This window comes from Haliotis cracherodii, unplaced genomic scaffold (assembly GCF_022045235.1).
Source record: "Haliotis cracherodii isolate W230 unplaced genomic scaffold, xgHalCrac1.p SCAF_8, whole genome shotgun sequence".
Lineage (NCBI taxonomy): Eukaryota > Metazoa > Mollusca > Gastropoda > Lepetellida > Haliotidae > Haliotis > Haliotis cracherodii.
In genome coordinates this window covers 40,538,263-40,552,669 of record NW_027266341.1, presented here as the reverse complement: position 1 = coordinate 40,552,669, position 14,407 = coordinate 40,538,263, and the positions used below count along the sequence as shown (strand labels likewise).

Genomic DNA, 14,407 nt, shown 5'->3' with positions numbered 1-14,407 from the left:
TTTTATCGAGTTTGGGATTTGGCAATGGCACATTAATTCCTGGAGAAATCATGTTATTATCACAATATGCACTATACAAGAATATATAAAAATAATATGGTCTGAACAGGAACATGTTCATTCATTCTTAATCTTCACTTGCATACAATAATAACTATAAATCTGAAATGTTGTTCATTGATGTTACACCTGTCTGTCTGCCATACAACACGACATCAAAGTTTGGCTTCTCGTTCGACAAGTCAGAACAACCGTATCCCTGACTTCGGGCAGATGGTGTGGTATGTAGGTCCAAGTTTGTTGTTTAACGCCACACTCAGCAATATTCCACCTATATGACGGCGGTCTGTAAATAATCGAGTTTGGACCAGACAATCCAGTGATTGACATCATGCGCATCGACCTAAGTGTTCTTGCAGGGCACTGCATTGGCTGGTCACAATAGTAACAATTATGCGTAGTTATTCGGTCTTGTCACTGTACCAGGTCTTTCAAATGCATTGTTCATAGCATCATATTTATTAGCAGACTGTCAATTGTGAATGAGTATGTTGACTGTCTGACAGGTGCGTGTCGAGTTTGACCGACGGAGCGTGAAACCTGGAGCAGCAGTGGATATGAGAGTGCACGCTGACCCCGACTCTCTGGTGTTCCTCCTGGGTCGGGACAAGAGTGTCCTGCTACTAAAAGACGGAAATGATATTACAGAAGAGATGGTAGGTTGATTTGAAACGTATAATTTAAAGATTTAACATTATAACAATTCGGGGCCTAACCATCATCTTACAGACAGCAGATGACAATTGATTATTTCATACTTTTTAATGTCATGATAAGAGAGAGAGAGCGAGAGAGAGAATGAGAGAGAAATGGGAGTAAAACTGAAAAACATTCAGATTCAGTTTACTCAGAATTCCAGGCCTTTAACATTTATAGGTGCATCTTAATATCTTCTTTGATACATCTTAGAACTTAAACAATTTTGGTGTATTTTTGAAGATGTACAAACGTATGCAGCAGCCAATATACAAGTCGAGTTAGTTTTATATTCTTGCAAGTACAAATTACCTTCTACTGCTTAACATGGGCAATAATTCATATGATTTACATTTTAACAGAGTAACATACATACCTTACATCTGTTATATACAGTTCACATTCAAATAAAGATTTACATGAATATTTTCAAGGATTCCACCTTCATCAGCTTCGGCGATCCGGATCGGATGTACGGAAAGTTCTTTCAGTGAAGATGGATCTGTATTTTCTTCACAGTTAACCGCGACCCCTTTTACTGCTACCAAGCCTACCGGAGATTGTATTGTTTCTTCGTCGCCCTCGTCTGTTGCTGAAAATGTCAAGCTTAAGGGCATCCCTCAGACTGCGTCTTCGATCGAACCCTTTAGAGCCACTTCTCGTCACCCCCCATCCCCCACCATTGCACTTATATAGCGACGTGCATGCACGTGCGTGTGGCTGCTTGTTCTAGTCCGGACTGATGCCAATTTATAGCTAGCCCACTGAGATACCATGCCGCAGTTAAACATGAATACCCCACTCAGACACAGTATACTGACTCCGAGCCGACAAGTCCTTGTTTTAGCCCCTTAATGCCGAGCCCCAGACAGGGTAACAACAAGTACCATCTTTAAACGTCTTTTGGTATGACACGGCCAGGAATCGAACCCCGGACCTTCCTCTTTCTGGGCGGACGCTGTACCACTAGAGCACGGAGGCGGTCTCCCGGAATAGAAGGTTCGACGAGGGTACTATGGTTATGCTTACCTGGATGTCCGTCCTCGGCCGAGCTACTATCCCCCGCCTTGCCATGAAGTTTCAGAGACAACACTCGTCGATCGGCTACTACCAGCAGATGCCTTCCCCAAAGGATTCGGATGGCACTTTTTGTCTTCAATGCACTGGTTTAATGTCCACCTGCTGTGACTGTTCCAGATGCTCTAGTGACACTACAGTCTTCCACACAAGTCTTCCACGTACAATCATGGAATTCTAATGACTTAACCTCAATCTCGCCATCCCTCCAAAGATCATGACTCCTCCCCAGATCACATTGTTTATTAGGGTCAGCGAACATCCCAAGATCGGCGCTCTTTTACAGATAAATATACCTAGAGGTACATCCAAATTTCCGTATGACGTCAATCGTGTTACTACGTACAAGGCCAACGAAGATCCAGTCATATCTCAACTTCTCACAGTATCTTCTCCATCAACTTCTAAAAATCCGAAATGATTCCAACTGAACAGCGTATTGAGTTTTTCGGGGTCCTGATCGACATGCACCTAGGCAAGATGTACATGCCCAAGGATCGCTGGATGAACATTCAACACTTTGTAACATTTGAACTCAGACAGTCACTCTCTCTGTGCCTCAATTGCAACAATGTCTCGGTCTCCTGATGTCAGCACATGCTCTCAACTTCACCTGCACGCAATTCATTGTTTTTCTCAAGCCCTACCACCAGAACAACGATTCTATTTTCTCCAGTGGTGGCTGATTCCATTGAACGTCTGCAAAGGCGTCTTGTTGTGGCCATTTACATATCTTCGTCGACGCCTCAATGGTGGGTTTGGGAACTCATTTACAGGAACTGCAAGTGGCAGGGCAGTGGTGCAAATATATCTATGTTTGCTGGACTGCAATCATTAATTCGGTCTTTCAAGTCGGCAGACCAGTCATCTCGGTTTTAACACCCACCTGGGATTTCAACATCATACTTCGTCGTCTAACGTCGGCTGATTATGAACCACTTGCCAAGAAGGAGTTCGAACACATCACGCATAAAACTTTCTCCTGGCTCTCGCAAAGGCTGCTCGAGTGAATGAGAATCATGCTTTCATGCGTGAACATGGGAACGTTTTCCTAGGCTTGAGAGGGGATTTCATAACCAAAATCAATTTCCTGGACAACTTGATTTGATTCGCACCTTTAACGTCCATCTTGAATCCTGAGGATCTTGAAGACGTATCCTGTGTCCCGTAAGTGCGCTTCAGATCTATTTTGATGCGGCAAAACCATTTCGGCGTTCCAGTAAGAGACAGTTTATCCCACTTTCTAAGACAGCTGTAAAGGACGTTTCCTGTACCACGATTTCGTTTTGGGATTGATTCGGTTGTTCTCCGAGCTTATACCTTTGCTGGCCTCCATGCTCTGGCTGCTTCCATCCCTCACGAAACTCGCATCATTGCCTCTCGCACAAGTCTCCAGGACACATTTGCAAAGATATGTTGAGACGTGTACCCGATCCAGTTTGTTGTACTTCTTCGTCCTTCTCCATGTCTCTTTTAAGTTTATTGTAACTTTTCGGGGTTTCCCAGACTGAGTATCCGATAGGAGGATGTATTCAGGCTCGGCCGAATCTTGGTGTCCCGATCCTCTATTCCATTCACCTCTGCTTGTCTGGATATGGCCGATCGTTTCTCTTCTCGTCTTTAACTAACATTCAATCCCTGAGACATGGTTGAGGTTGTTTTTTTACCGTCCATGAAAAATAGTGACACCCTTGTCTTGTAGAGTCGATTGGCTGGATTCCATTTCCTAATCGATTAAAAGTCGTGCATCATATTGTTTGGCTTTACAATTATGCTCGCTTACAAATGAACTTCATGTGGTTTTCCTCTGTTCACGTATCAAGGTGACAACACTGTTTTGGGGTGTTTCATCCCAACCCATGAGCTGTCTTATGACACAAGACAGTTTTACTCACTTTGGTTCACAATTCCTCTAGCCTATTAAGCTCTAGAAAGAGCTGGGGAAATCACGTGTTCAGCTCGTGTATGTCGACCAGTATGAAATGCGTGCATGATCCAGATTGTTGGGCGGTGACAAATGTGATGCTAGGTGTGTGGGGGTGAATTGTTTTTTGGAAGCTGGAAACCTTTGTTTAGGCACGTTTCCACTCAATGTGGAAAGAAGAATGAGAAATGTATAGTGTGAGATAGGATAAGTATATAATTATACAATTCATTGTAATATTTACAAATTTGTACAGAAGAAAACTGAAAATAATCACCCAGAAAATCATCATATAAAGTCATTTTAGTCTTGTCGAAGGTTGTCTGATGATAGTCCTTGGTTTTCACTAAACTGAGTGTATATGACTGCTTTTGTTAGTCCCTGTATATTGATGTATTTTTTCGGTATATGATGTAAAATCCTGAAGTAAGGGAGATACGTTTCGCCGAGATTTCTGGTTGCCTGTGTTAAAAATCTTAGGTCGCGCTTGTTTTGCAGTAGCGAGAACTAAGATTTGATTTTAATTATATTGAAACTGATATCACTTAGTGGTACAAAATTCAAAATAGGCTATGCCACGAATTCTTCTACAGCTTGAAGATCTTTGGGCTGAAAATTGCTAATATTTTTAGAGTACATTTCCAATTTGTCTCTTTGAAAATTAAACAATTTAGTATCTTCCCACATGGTTAACGATTTATGTGCTAAGTGTCGCCATAACCCCTGAGACGCATATTTTCCCTTTCATATACTTATATTTACAAAAAGATGGGTTTCAAAGCACCATAATAAGATGTGTGGAATGGGGATGATGAAGTAATGATCTATCTGATCATTAAAAAAAGTGTCTAAGTTTCGAAAACTATGTTTTAACATTTAATAAAATCTTTTCTTGTATGTGAATTGAAAACATTACTCCAATGATTTTGAATAGACCAACGTAGAGGTATATGCGGACAGAGTTGTTTGACTAAGGTTTTATCACGGTTCAAAATGAAAACCAGAAACATGTACTGTAGCAAACCTTATTAAAAAACAGCGATCAGTTCTGAGAGCCCCCCTTCAGACCCGTCTAAGGTATACTCAGTTTCATCTTCGTACAGGAAAATAAAGTGTTCTACACTTTAAAGTCTATACCATTATCACACTGATTAGATTTTATTGCAAGAGAAAATAACGCCATACATGCGACGAAGAGGTAAGGTGGCTAACGTGTCAAAAAGATTTCTCAAAATCAATTCAAATACCAGGTATTTTATGTTTCTGACAATAGTTAATCAAATCATGAAGTATTTTAGTATTTCCTCCACTTAATGATTTTTTTTAACATGTTTCTGTTTCACGAATCATATCTGGGAGGCGATAAGCCCGTGATGCGATTTTATTGTCGACATTTAAGAGACCTAGTTTTTTTATATGGTATATCACGGGAATGTTTTGGGATACCTGCGATAATAATTTATGTTTGAAAGTCCGACAGAAAGCCATTTTTTTTCAAATAACTGTGATCGATCCCCATAGAAACATACGTATATCTTTCAAGGAATATTTACACAATTTTGCCAAATATTTACCTGAGCTATTTTTCTAGTTTTCATGTTTCTAACGATGGTGCACTCTCTTCTAGAGTATGTGATCTTTCACAAAATTACCTTCTATCATTTGTGTTATACATCTACATTTGTAAATATATCTAAATACAAGTGCAAATCTTCCGCGTAATTACTTTTGTACAGATTTTCATAATAGATCATTCCTTTGATATATCATATTTTGTTGTCAAGATGATATCTTTTATGATTTGTGTTATATTAATCTTTATAAAATATCTGTTTTCAAAATTCATAAGATATTTAGTTATGATTTTAATCCCTCTTTTTCTGTTTTGATAGTTTCAAGTTATTCAAGTTTTAATAACTGGATTACTTCATATTTACATTTTACGTATCTCATAAAATAACTGGCGGTTAACTGTTATTTCTATAGTTTCTAAATTGTCATCACATCCAGAGAGATTCTTATATACCTGTAGTTTCAAGTTGTACACAGTCACTGTCACATTTCTTTAATGTATTAAATGACAATTTGTATCCTGACATAAACAAAACATAAAGGAACCAGAATACACGCCGAAATGCAAAAATGATTTAAGAGGTAATGTTTACAAATGTCACTGCGTGACCTTTTACTTCTCATCAAAGTAAAATGTTGTTCTAGCAAGGGACAGTTTAGGATTCCAGATCGAAAACAAAATCCGGTACGGGTTTTCGGAAACAAGATGGTTTCCCCGGTTTTTGTAATCCATAACCTGTTGCTGTTAATAATCTGCTGCTTATCACAATACATTTTGTTACCTCTCATTCCTTGTCTGTAATCACTCCAGATTGATAAGGGTGTAAGAATCTACCTCGCAACGTCGCTAAATTCAAGAAACTAAAAATTGCCATCAATAAAATTGTATAATTGTCCAAAGATACATTTCAACAGTGCAGTTTTTACAGGCTGTATCACATCACGGTACATTTTCTATTGCAGGTTTCTCGAGAGCTCATGTCATATGACTATGGTTCCTACTTTGGGTGGTTTGATACGTGGTACCGTGGATGCTGGCTGCCTCGCTCTTCAGGGGGTACTGATGCCAAGGGAGTATTTTCCGTAAGAGTTCATTTTGATTAGTGCTAAACAACTCAGATTTATGTGTGTTATGTTCTTTACCCATACATAAAGTATTATGCGCAGTCGTGTGCGGGATAAAGGACCATAGCACATATAAACCCCAGTCTTGCTTCATTTTGTGTGAGAAGTGTATCTGTATCTGTTTCCATTCAAATTTAACTTCAAATCAACGAGGCTATACTACGCACATCAGACATACAGGCACTAAGCAATACTGGTATGCTGATATGACATAGTTTGTTGTCCGTAAAATGGAAGGTTTGACCATCACGAAAGTCATTGAAAAGGTTTGTTGAAGTCATCAACTAAAAGGTCTGTCTTTTGTTTATTATCAAGGGGGCTAACCTTGCCGTTGTGACCGATGCCAATGTGTACGAACATAAAGAATACTACAACTGTGAGTATAGGTGACGTTATTAGTACACGCGTATCTGCCGCTGTTTCGCATATTGTGAGGACCAACTATCATCTCAGACGCATAGTAGCGTGAAGTTCCCTTCTGATAAAAGTTTATAAATAGATAAACATAAACGATGTACGTTTCATATTGTTCTTATATTAAACTAAAATAAAAGTCCCTCTTCATTTTAACATTTGACTTACCCTTCAGGTTCATGTACTACTGAAGTACATATGAATTGTTGAAGATCGAATAACGATCGAAAGGGTACATGTTAAAGAAAACAATTGATGCAGTTTCTACCATGACATTACGTTAGACCAATCGAGCTATCGACTCCTGTGATCGGAATATAACATAGTTTTCTTTAAAAAGAACGGGCGCAGTGACCCTGTGGTCCAACGTTTCACAAATTGGGCCCAACAAATTGAACAGATGATGCCCTGACATACGTCATTTCGATTCTGTTATTGTCTCGTCTATTCAAATTTGTCATTGCTTTATCTTATTCTTGATCAAGACAAATCGTATATTTGATGCAAAACTAACACGAGATCATGTGCATACTAATCATGTCGATATTCTACCACCGATCATATATTTACACTCTGTAGCTTAATCGAGTTGTTCTAAGTAAGAAAGTGTCACCGCTTCCCAACTCCGAAAAATTAAATAAAACTCCGTTGAAAGAACTTTCATGTAAATTATGGAATATTTATGTCATTGGAGCGGAGATGAATTACACTTAAGTTTTAAATGTAAATATTTCGATGAATACTGAGAAATGTACCTTCCAAAATGCTATTCAATAGGACACATATGTTACAATTCCAGGAATTATTTAACTGCCATAACAAATCTACAGTAGAGAAAGAAACTATGTAAATTTGTTAACATCATACCTGGTTAACCTCTGTCCGCTACTATATAAATTACTGTTCGTACCTCATATGCCGATGTATTTAGGCAAAAGTTATTGTGACATACAAACAACAAACAGAATCAGCGTTAGCTTTTACTGCCGCGAATGAAATGTTATCACATGGAAAGACAAATGTTCCAAGGTATGGTAAACGATCAACAGTCCATGAGAACAGCGTAGGGCATATTTATGCAAAACAAGAGGGGGTTCACAAGCAAGTTCACAGTCAGTAGCGAGTGTGTCCACCCTGTGCACTGATGCAGGTCTCGCACCTTCGCCTCACTGCCGCCTCGAAACGTCGATGATAGTGCTGGGGATGAGCATTATATAAGCGAAGAAAGGTTTGGCGGAGTTCCTGCAGCGCTGTTGTAAACGTAAACGTCGCTTCATTTCATCCCAGACGTGTTAAATGGGATCTTGCGGGCCAGGGAAACACATTAACGCTGTTCTGATTAAGATAATGCTGTACAACTCAAGCAACGTGTGGACTGGCGTTATCGTGTTGCAACATCACTGCAGGGACGTTCTGTTGCAAAATCTCGTCACGGTACCTCACGATATTCAAGTTCCCCTCAATCACAATTATTGGCGTCCTTGCTGCAGCTGTTATCCCACCCCAGATCATAACGCCCCCACCTTCATAACGACCCCCTTTCAGAACACATGACCTGATGTAACGTTCACATGTGCGCCTGTAGACATGTGTCATGCCATCAACTCGGTGACGAGAACTCTTCTCCACTCACATGCTCCCCATCACAAGAATTGTCTGCTCCACTGGAGACGCCGATGCTCTGGCTGTCTGGCAGGGTGTCTTGCACGGATGCCGTAGAGGTCGCCTAACCGTTCTCGCACATACAACTCTGTTGCCAGGTATGGTACGGGCTGTAAGGGTTGCTGGCTAGAAAATGTGTCGGAGGTGCGTGGTTCGAATCCATCAGTCTTTATGTGGGTTTGTTACTGGTTTACGGCTACTATGGGAATGGTCTATAACTTGATTGTTTTGCTGAAAACATCGCCATAAGTGCCAAACGGTGTTTCTATGCACGTTGAATTGATGAGCTACGTCACACTGTGAGGTACCAGACTAAAACAAACCTACAGCTCTCCATTTATTTCAACCGGCTTAGTGGTAAAGCTGGAATAAATACATGAAACATAAAATTGAAAAAGTGTGGCCCAAGGCGTACAGGTTTGCGTTGAATTGATTTCAACAGTTTCGTTTCAGAAATAACCTAGAGCAGCTGCCGTTAAAACTGCAGCTGGTTTCTTGAATCCCTGATAGTGACGTAGACATGGGATTTTTATGTAACATTTTATATTATATAAGAGGGTCTATATTACTAGTGGGAGAAATAATAACATAAATATTTTTATGTTGAATTTATTTCTTTTCCAGCTGCATTTCAGTAGGTGCAGCGGGCCTGTGAAATGAAAAATATAAAACATGTGGCCTTATTTATGTTTTAAGATATTGATATACTTAATAGCCTGTTAGCATCATCTTTCATATCTCCCACAGAGAATCTGGTATTGAGGTTGGCTTTGGACAGGCCTGAGGTCCTAGATCCTGAAACTGCTGAAACTGAAAACCTGATAAAGAATCTGTTATCCTTTTGTAGCACCTTGGAATATATTGAAATTTCATGATTATGTTACGCAACAAGCATTTGAGTAAACAAACAGACTAAACCCATTATAGGTGTTGACCTCTGCACTACTGCTTGATTATCAGAATTAAAAATCACTTTCTTGTTTGTAATTATATAAGATGTTCCCCCATATATGAACTACCACAAATATCAAAACCGTGAAGTAATTTCTTACATTGATTGATTTGTCTGTTGGCATTCTTAATTCCATGGTCACTGTATCAATTTCAATTCCAAGGAATGTCAAACAAGTACATGTTCTCACTGGCAAAAGGGAACTCCCAACTTCCAACATAGCGATATGAAGGTGTAAAGAGCGCCCTGCAATGATTAGGGTTAGATGAGCTACAAAAAAGTAAGTCATCCAAATAGTGAAGTTATTCTCCTTGTTTCAAATTGCACTGAGTAGCCCGGTGGAGAAAACGTGCTACTTTGCAAACACTGCACATCTGGTGCTCCATGCCATTGGGAGGCATAATATCTACACAATTGTTATCATCGAAAAAAATATACCTAAGAGATTAAAATCCTGCTTATTGTTTGGATGCTCTTTTTATGTCTGCTTTTTCTAACATTGCACCTTTTTCAGTGTTCATGACTAAGCCTCCGCTTGGTGGGAAACTAAATGGTCCTGTCATCATACCTGACCTAACTTCTTTCAGTAATTTATGCTTGGTTAATTCTGGTAGCTCTGTACAAATTCCAAGTTATTTGAATTACATGATTTACCTTTATCAGGTCAAGCAGAACTAGGTTGCTTTCCCGTTTGGTGAGGGTGGGGTACATTTGCCGACTTTGATGTGCTCTTACAAAGGCAGGAAGGGTGAGGCTTACTGCTACTGCTACACACATGTGCATATATGCACACACTGCAGCAGATTGAAGTCATAGAAGGGCAGCTGGCATTATGCCTGGGTGTAGGTACCACTATATGGATTGATACTACAACTTGATGATGGGGTTTCAAACATAAGCCAGAGTTCATTACTGATGACAGACCATGGTTCGTGCGGGTTGCGGGCGTAGAGTAGCCCAAACTGCAGATCATAGGAACGCCAACCATTACCCTTCATTCTGTTAGATGCCATGCTCACAATATCCATGTATTGAGCATTTGCTGTCCCCACATTTCTCAAGATAAATGCTAACAAATATCAAAAATGCAGCCGTCCATTCGTCGCTTGTGTTGATTCTGGGATAGTTGCGCCCTATAACCTCAATACCCCCATTACTCTGATTGGTAAAACCACTTGTGCGTTTAGTATGGTTGGAGCGAGGACCAATCTGAGCGCTCGATGCTAATGAGCTCGGAGAATGTTTGTTTACTTCCGTGACCGACAGCTGCGATTGAGCCTATATTTCGATACAAAAATCCGATAGGTAAGAAATTACAAAAATGAAGGTTTGTGGCATGCAGGGCGTATGTGGAGGGAGTGTGTGGGCGTTTGTGTGGGGGGGTTGGGTGTGGGAGGGGGGTGCCTGTCTTTAGCGCAAAATGAACGGAAAGGAAAGGAACGGACAGAGTTTCCACCCTTTCCCCATAGATTGCGACCGGTAGCTCTAGTTGATAATTGAATTTCATTATTATATTTATGATGCAATAAAATTATCAATCTAAGCAGTCGGGTCTGTTTATCTGAGGAAAACTGAAAGCTGAGTAAAATTTCGGAAATGCGATTGTGAAAAATAATTCACAAAAGTCACATGAAATTTAAGAAAATAGACTGCTTCATGAATGTGTCATTACTTCGTTTTGTTTGTGTTTAACGCCGCACTCAGCAATATGTCTTCTGTATGACGGCGGTCTGTAAATAATCGAGTCTGGACCAGACAATCCAGTGATTGACATCATGAGCATCGATCCACGCAGTTGGGATACGATGACATGTCATCAACCAAGTCAGCGAGCCTGGCCAGCCGATCACGTTAGTTGCGTCTTACGACAAGCAAAGTCGCCTTGTACGGCAAGCATGGGTTTGCTGAAGACCCATCCTATCCCGGATCTTCACGGGTATGTCATTTGTTCAATTTCATGAGTGATCCGTATTTCAGATGGTGACTTTTACGCAATGAATGATAGAATGGACTCTGGTGGGATGGGTCGTCAGTCAGTTGCAGTGCCTGAGCAAGCTAACTTTAAACCTGTGGAGAGAACACGCACTAATTTCCCGGAAACGTGGATTTGGACCATGGTGGTTATTGGGTAAAACACTTAACTATACTGAGCATAACCTTAGGGATTAGAATCCAATTGTGTGTTTGTATAGACAACATATCAGTAAGTTTGTGCACACTGTGCAGCGACTGTTATCCATATACGTATTAAAATTAACTTAATACTAGATCTAGTTGTCTGAAGCAACTGGTTTGATGATTCAATTGGAAATTCAGGTTCAAAGAGAAGTAAAGAAATGAAAGAAGGCACAGCATGTAGATTTGTGTATACATGTGTCTGTTCCTATTTTGACTTTGTCCATGAAATTACACTGACACATCTAATGAACCTTTATCCCATATATCCAGTGCTTCTGGGCAAAGCGACTTATCATTGCAAGCTCCTGACACTATCACAACGTGGATCACAAGTGCCTTTGCTGTGAAACCCGGAAAAGGACTCGCTGTTGCTACCCGGACTGCAAATGTAAGTGATACTACAGCCCATTCATTACTCATTAATTTCAAAATTGTTAAGTTATAAAGGCGACCTATTTGTTTTGTTCGTGTGACTGAAGACATGTTCTAGTTAATGGATGATATATTTCTTTATCGCAGCTGACAACCGAACGTAAACTTTTCCTGAGATTAGAGCTCCCGTATTCTGTTGTTCGCGGAGAAGAGGTGGTACTACAGGCGACAGCATTCAACTACCATGACCGAGATCTGCCCGTAAGTTAGTGAGTGAGTGAATTTGGTGATTAAGGCCGCAATCTGCAATATTCCAGCTATATACCGGTGGTCTGTTCTTCCTGTAACCCATCTCATCGCAGTCGGGATATGGAAAAATGCATTCAGCTGCAAATACGTAAACTGTAAATTGCGTATTAAAAAGCAAAGTGTGCGGACGAATTTCGTATCTACCTTTGTTATGAAATGAAGAGAACGTTTTTTCCGTTTTTCAAAACTATCATGCCCATATTTTGAAACACTGACACATGCCTTCAGAAACTGTGGAAAGTGCAATTGTTTTTTAAGGAAATGAAACATTGATATCACATTGTTGAATGCTTGGAAAACTCTTCCTACAACTGTTTTCAACGGGAAACCTCACATGTGCTTTACGATGAAGAGATCAGTCCCAATTTTCCACCTACTCCGAACGCCATATATATTTTGTTCCAATTAAATATTTTCATCGTTTTATTTGTATTGCAGGTTCTCATAGTTCTGAAACGGAACAAGGACTTTCACAACATTTTTCTGAGTGCAACATCTGGTGTTGAAACTGGAAAAGACATATACTCAACTCAACAATCACATTCTATTGATGTAAATTTTATTTACCTCTTTGTTCTATATTTTGAAGAGTAACTTTTTGCAGATGAAGCAAGAAATAGCTGAGATTCAGATACGATCTGTGTCATTCCAAATTTAGATTGATATAGATTTGAAATATGTTCGTTTAGAATGAGTTCAAAAAAATATCCCCTTCCCTATTTTTCTAGCAAGGGTTATTATCATTACTTTATGACTCTTATAGGAGGGATGGTGGTTTCTTTTACATTTTCTTTTCATAGATTTACTTTCCTGCAAATATGAAATGCTACTTCTGTCAGCCAAAGCATACATAAAGTAAAACAATTGCGAGAGAAAAAATACATTTTATAACACAAGATGTGCAATTATGAACCAATGGCTACATTCAAGGTAAAGTTCTCACATCTTATGTGACATCTTATCTTGAACATCTTGTGTCCAGATACCAGCAGGTGAAGGTCGCGCTGTGTATTTCGTGATCAAGCCTATGGCGATCGGTGACGTGACACTGGAGGTGGACTTATTGTCCTGGGTGCCTGGCGATGGCGTGAGGAGACCCCTGAAAGTGGAGGTGAGTTGTAATTAAAGGTGTTTTGAATGTTTGAGGTGAGGTGAGGTGAAATTGGGTTTAACGTCGCGTCCAAGATTATTGCACTTATATAGCGACGTGCATGCACGTGTATGTGTGTGTGTGGCTGCTTGTACTAGTCCGGACTGATGCCGATTTATAGTGCTAGCTCACTGAGATACCATGCCGCAGTTTAACACGAATACCCCACTCAGACACAGTATACTGACTCCGAGCCGACCAGTCCTTGTTTTAGCCCCTTAATGCCGAGCGCCAGACAGGGTAACAACAAGTACAATCTTTTACCGTCTTTTTGTATGACGCGGCCCGGGATCGAACCCCGGACCTTCCGCTCTCCGGGCGGACGCTCTACCACAAGACCACGGAGGCGGTCGTTTTGAATGTTTGAATACAATTTCAGTTGCAAATCTTTATGTTAAATACGCATATATTTCAGTGGTTTGGGCAATTTGTAAAGGGTCATGTAACACATTCGATATTTCGTCCTGAATATTGTTCCGACATTAAATCAAACTTAGCATGAAAAGAAATCATAAAAAAATAACATGAAATCATTTTCTCATAGTAAACGAAGCGGAATCGAAACTGTGTTGACCTAATTACTTTGTGTAATTTGGGATTCCAACACATAAGAAGAATATGATCTTTCGAAAGACATAACACTAAGTCACAGGCTGATAACCACATCTGCTTTCGAGAAGTCAACTAGAAAAGTTTACAGGGGTGAAAGAAAATGCGAAAATGGAGAAATGATATGTAAAGCACGCTTTGGCTTGACTGCCTTTCATATTCAACTGTTAAGAAATGGGCTGCTGAATGTATGCATAATGATGTGGAGACGGTGCCCTTCATAAAATGGATAGGTTTTGTATCAGTTCAGTCCATCCTAACTGACACAATTCACATGGGCGAAATATCTGCAAGATGGGTACTCAGA

At 40.0% G+C, this 14,407-nt stretch overlaps 1 protein-coding gene across 1 annotated transcript in view; it reads left to right on the top strand.

Annotated features, from left to right (window-relative positions):
- LOC139449649 (CD109 antigen-like) overlaps window positions 1-14,407 on the top strand; it is a 63,045-nt gene that overhangs the window by 30,359 nt on the left and 18,279 nt on the right. The window contains exons 16-23 of the mRNA XM_071231127.1: window positions 567-716; window positions 6,293-6,412; window positions 6,770-6,830; window positions 11,460-11,610; window positions 11,931-12,048; window positions 12,180-12,293; window positions 12,780-12,893; window positions 13,324-13,452. Coding sequence (XP_071087228.1) covers window positions 567-716; window positions 6,293-6,412; window positions 6,770-6,830; window positions 11,460-11,610; window positions 11,931-12,048; window positions 12,180-12,293; window positions 12,780-12,893; window positions 13,324-13,452 — 957 coding nt within the window. The remainder of the gene's footprint in view (window positions 1-566; window positions 717-6,292; window positions 6,413-6,769; window positions 6,831-11,459; window positions 11,611-11,930; window positions 12,049-12,179; window positions 12,294-12,779; window positions 12,894-13,323; window positions 13,453-14,407) is intronic.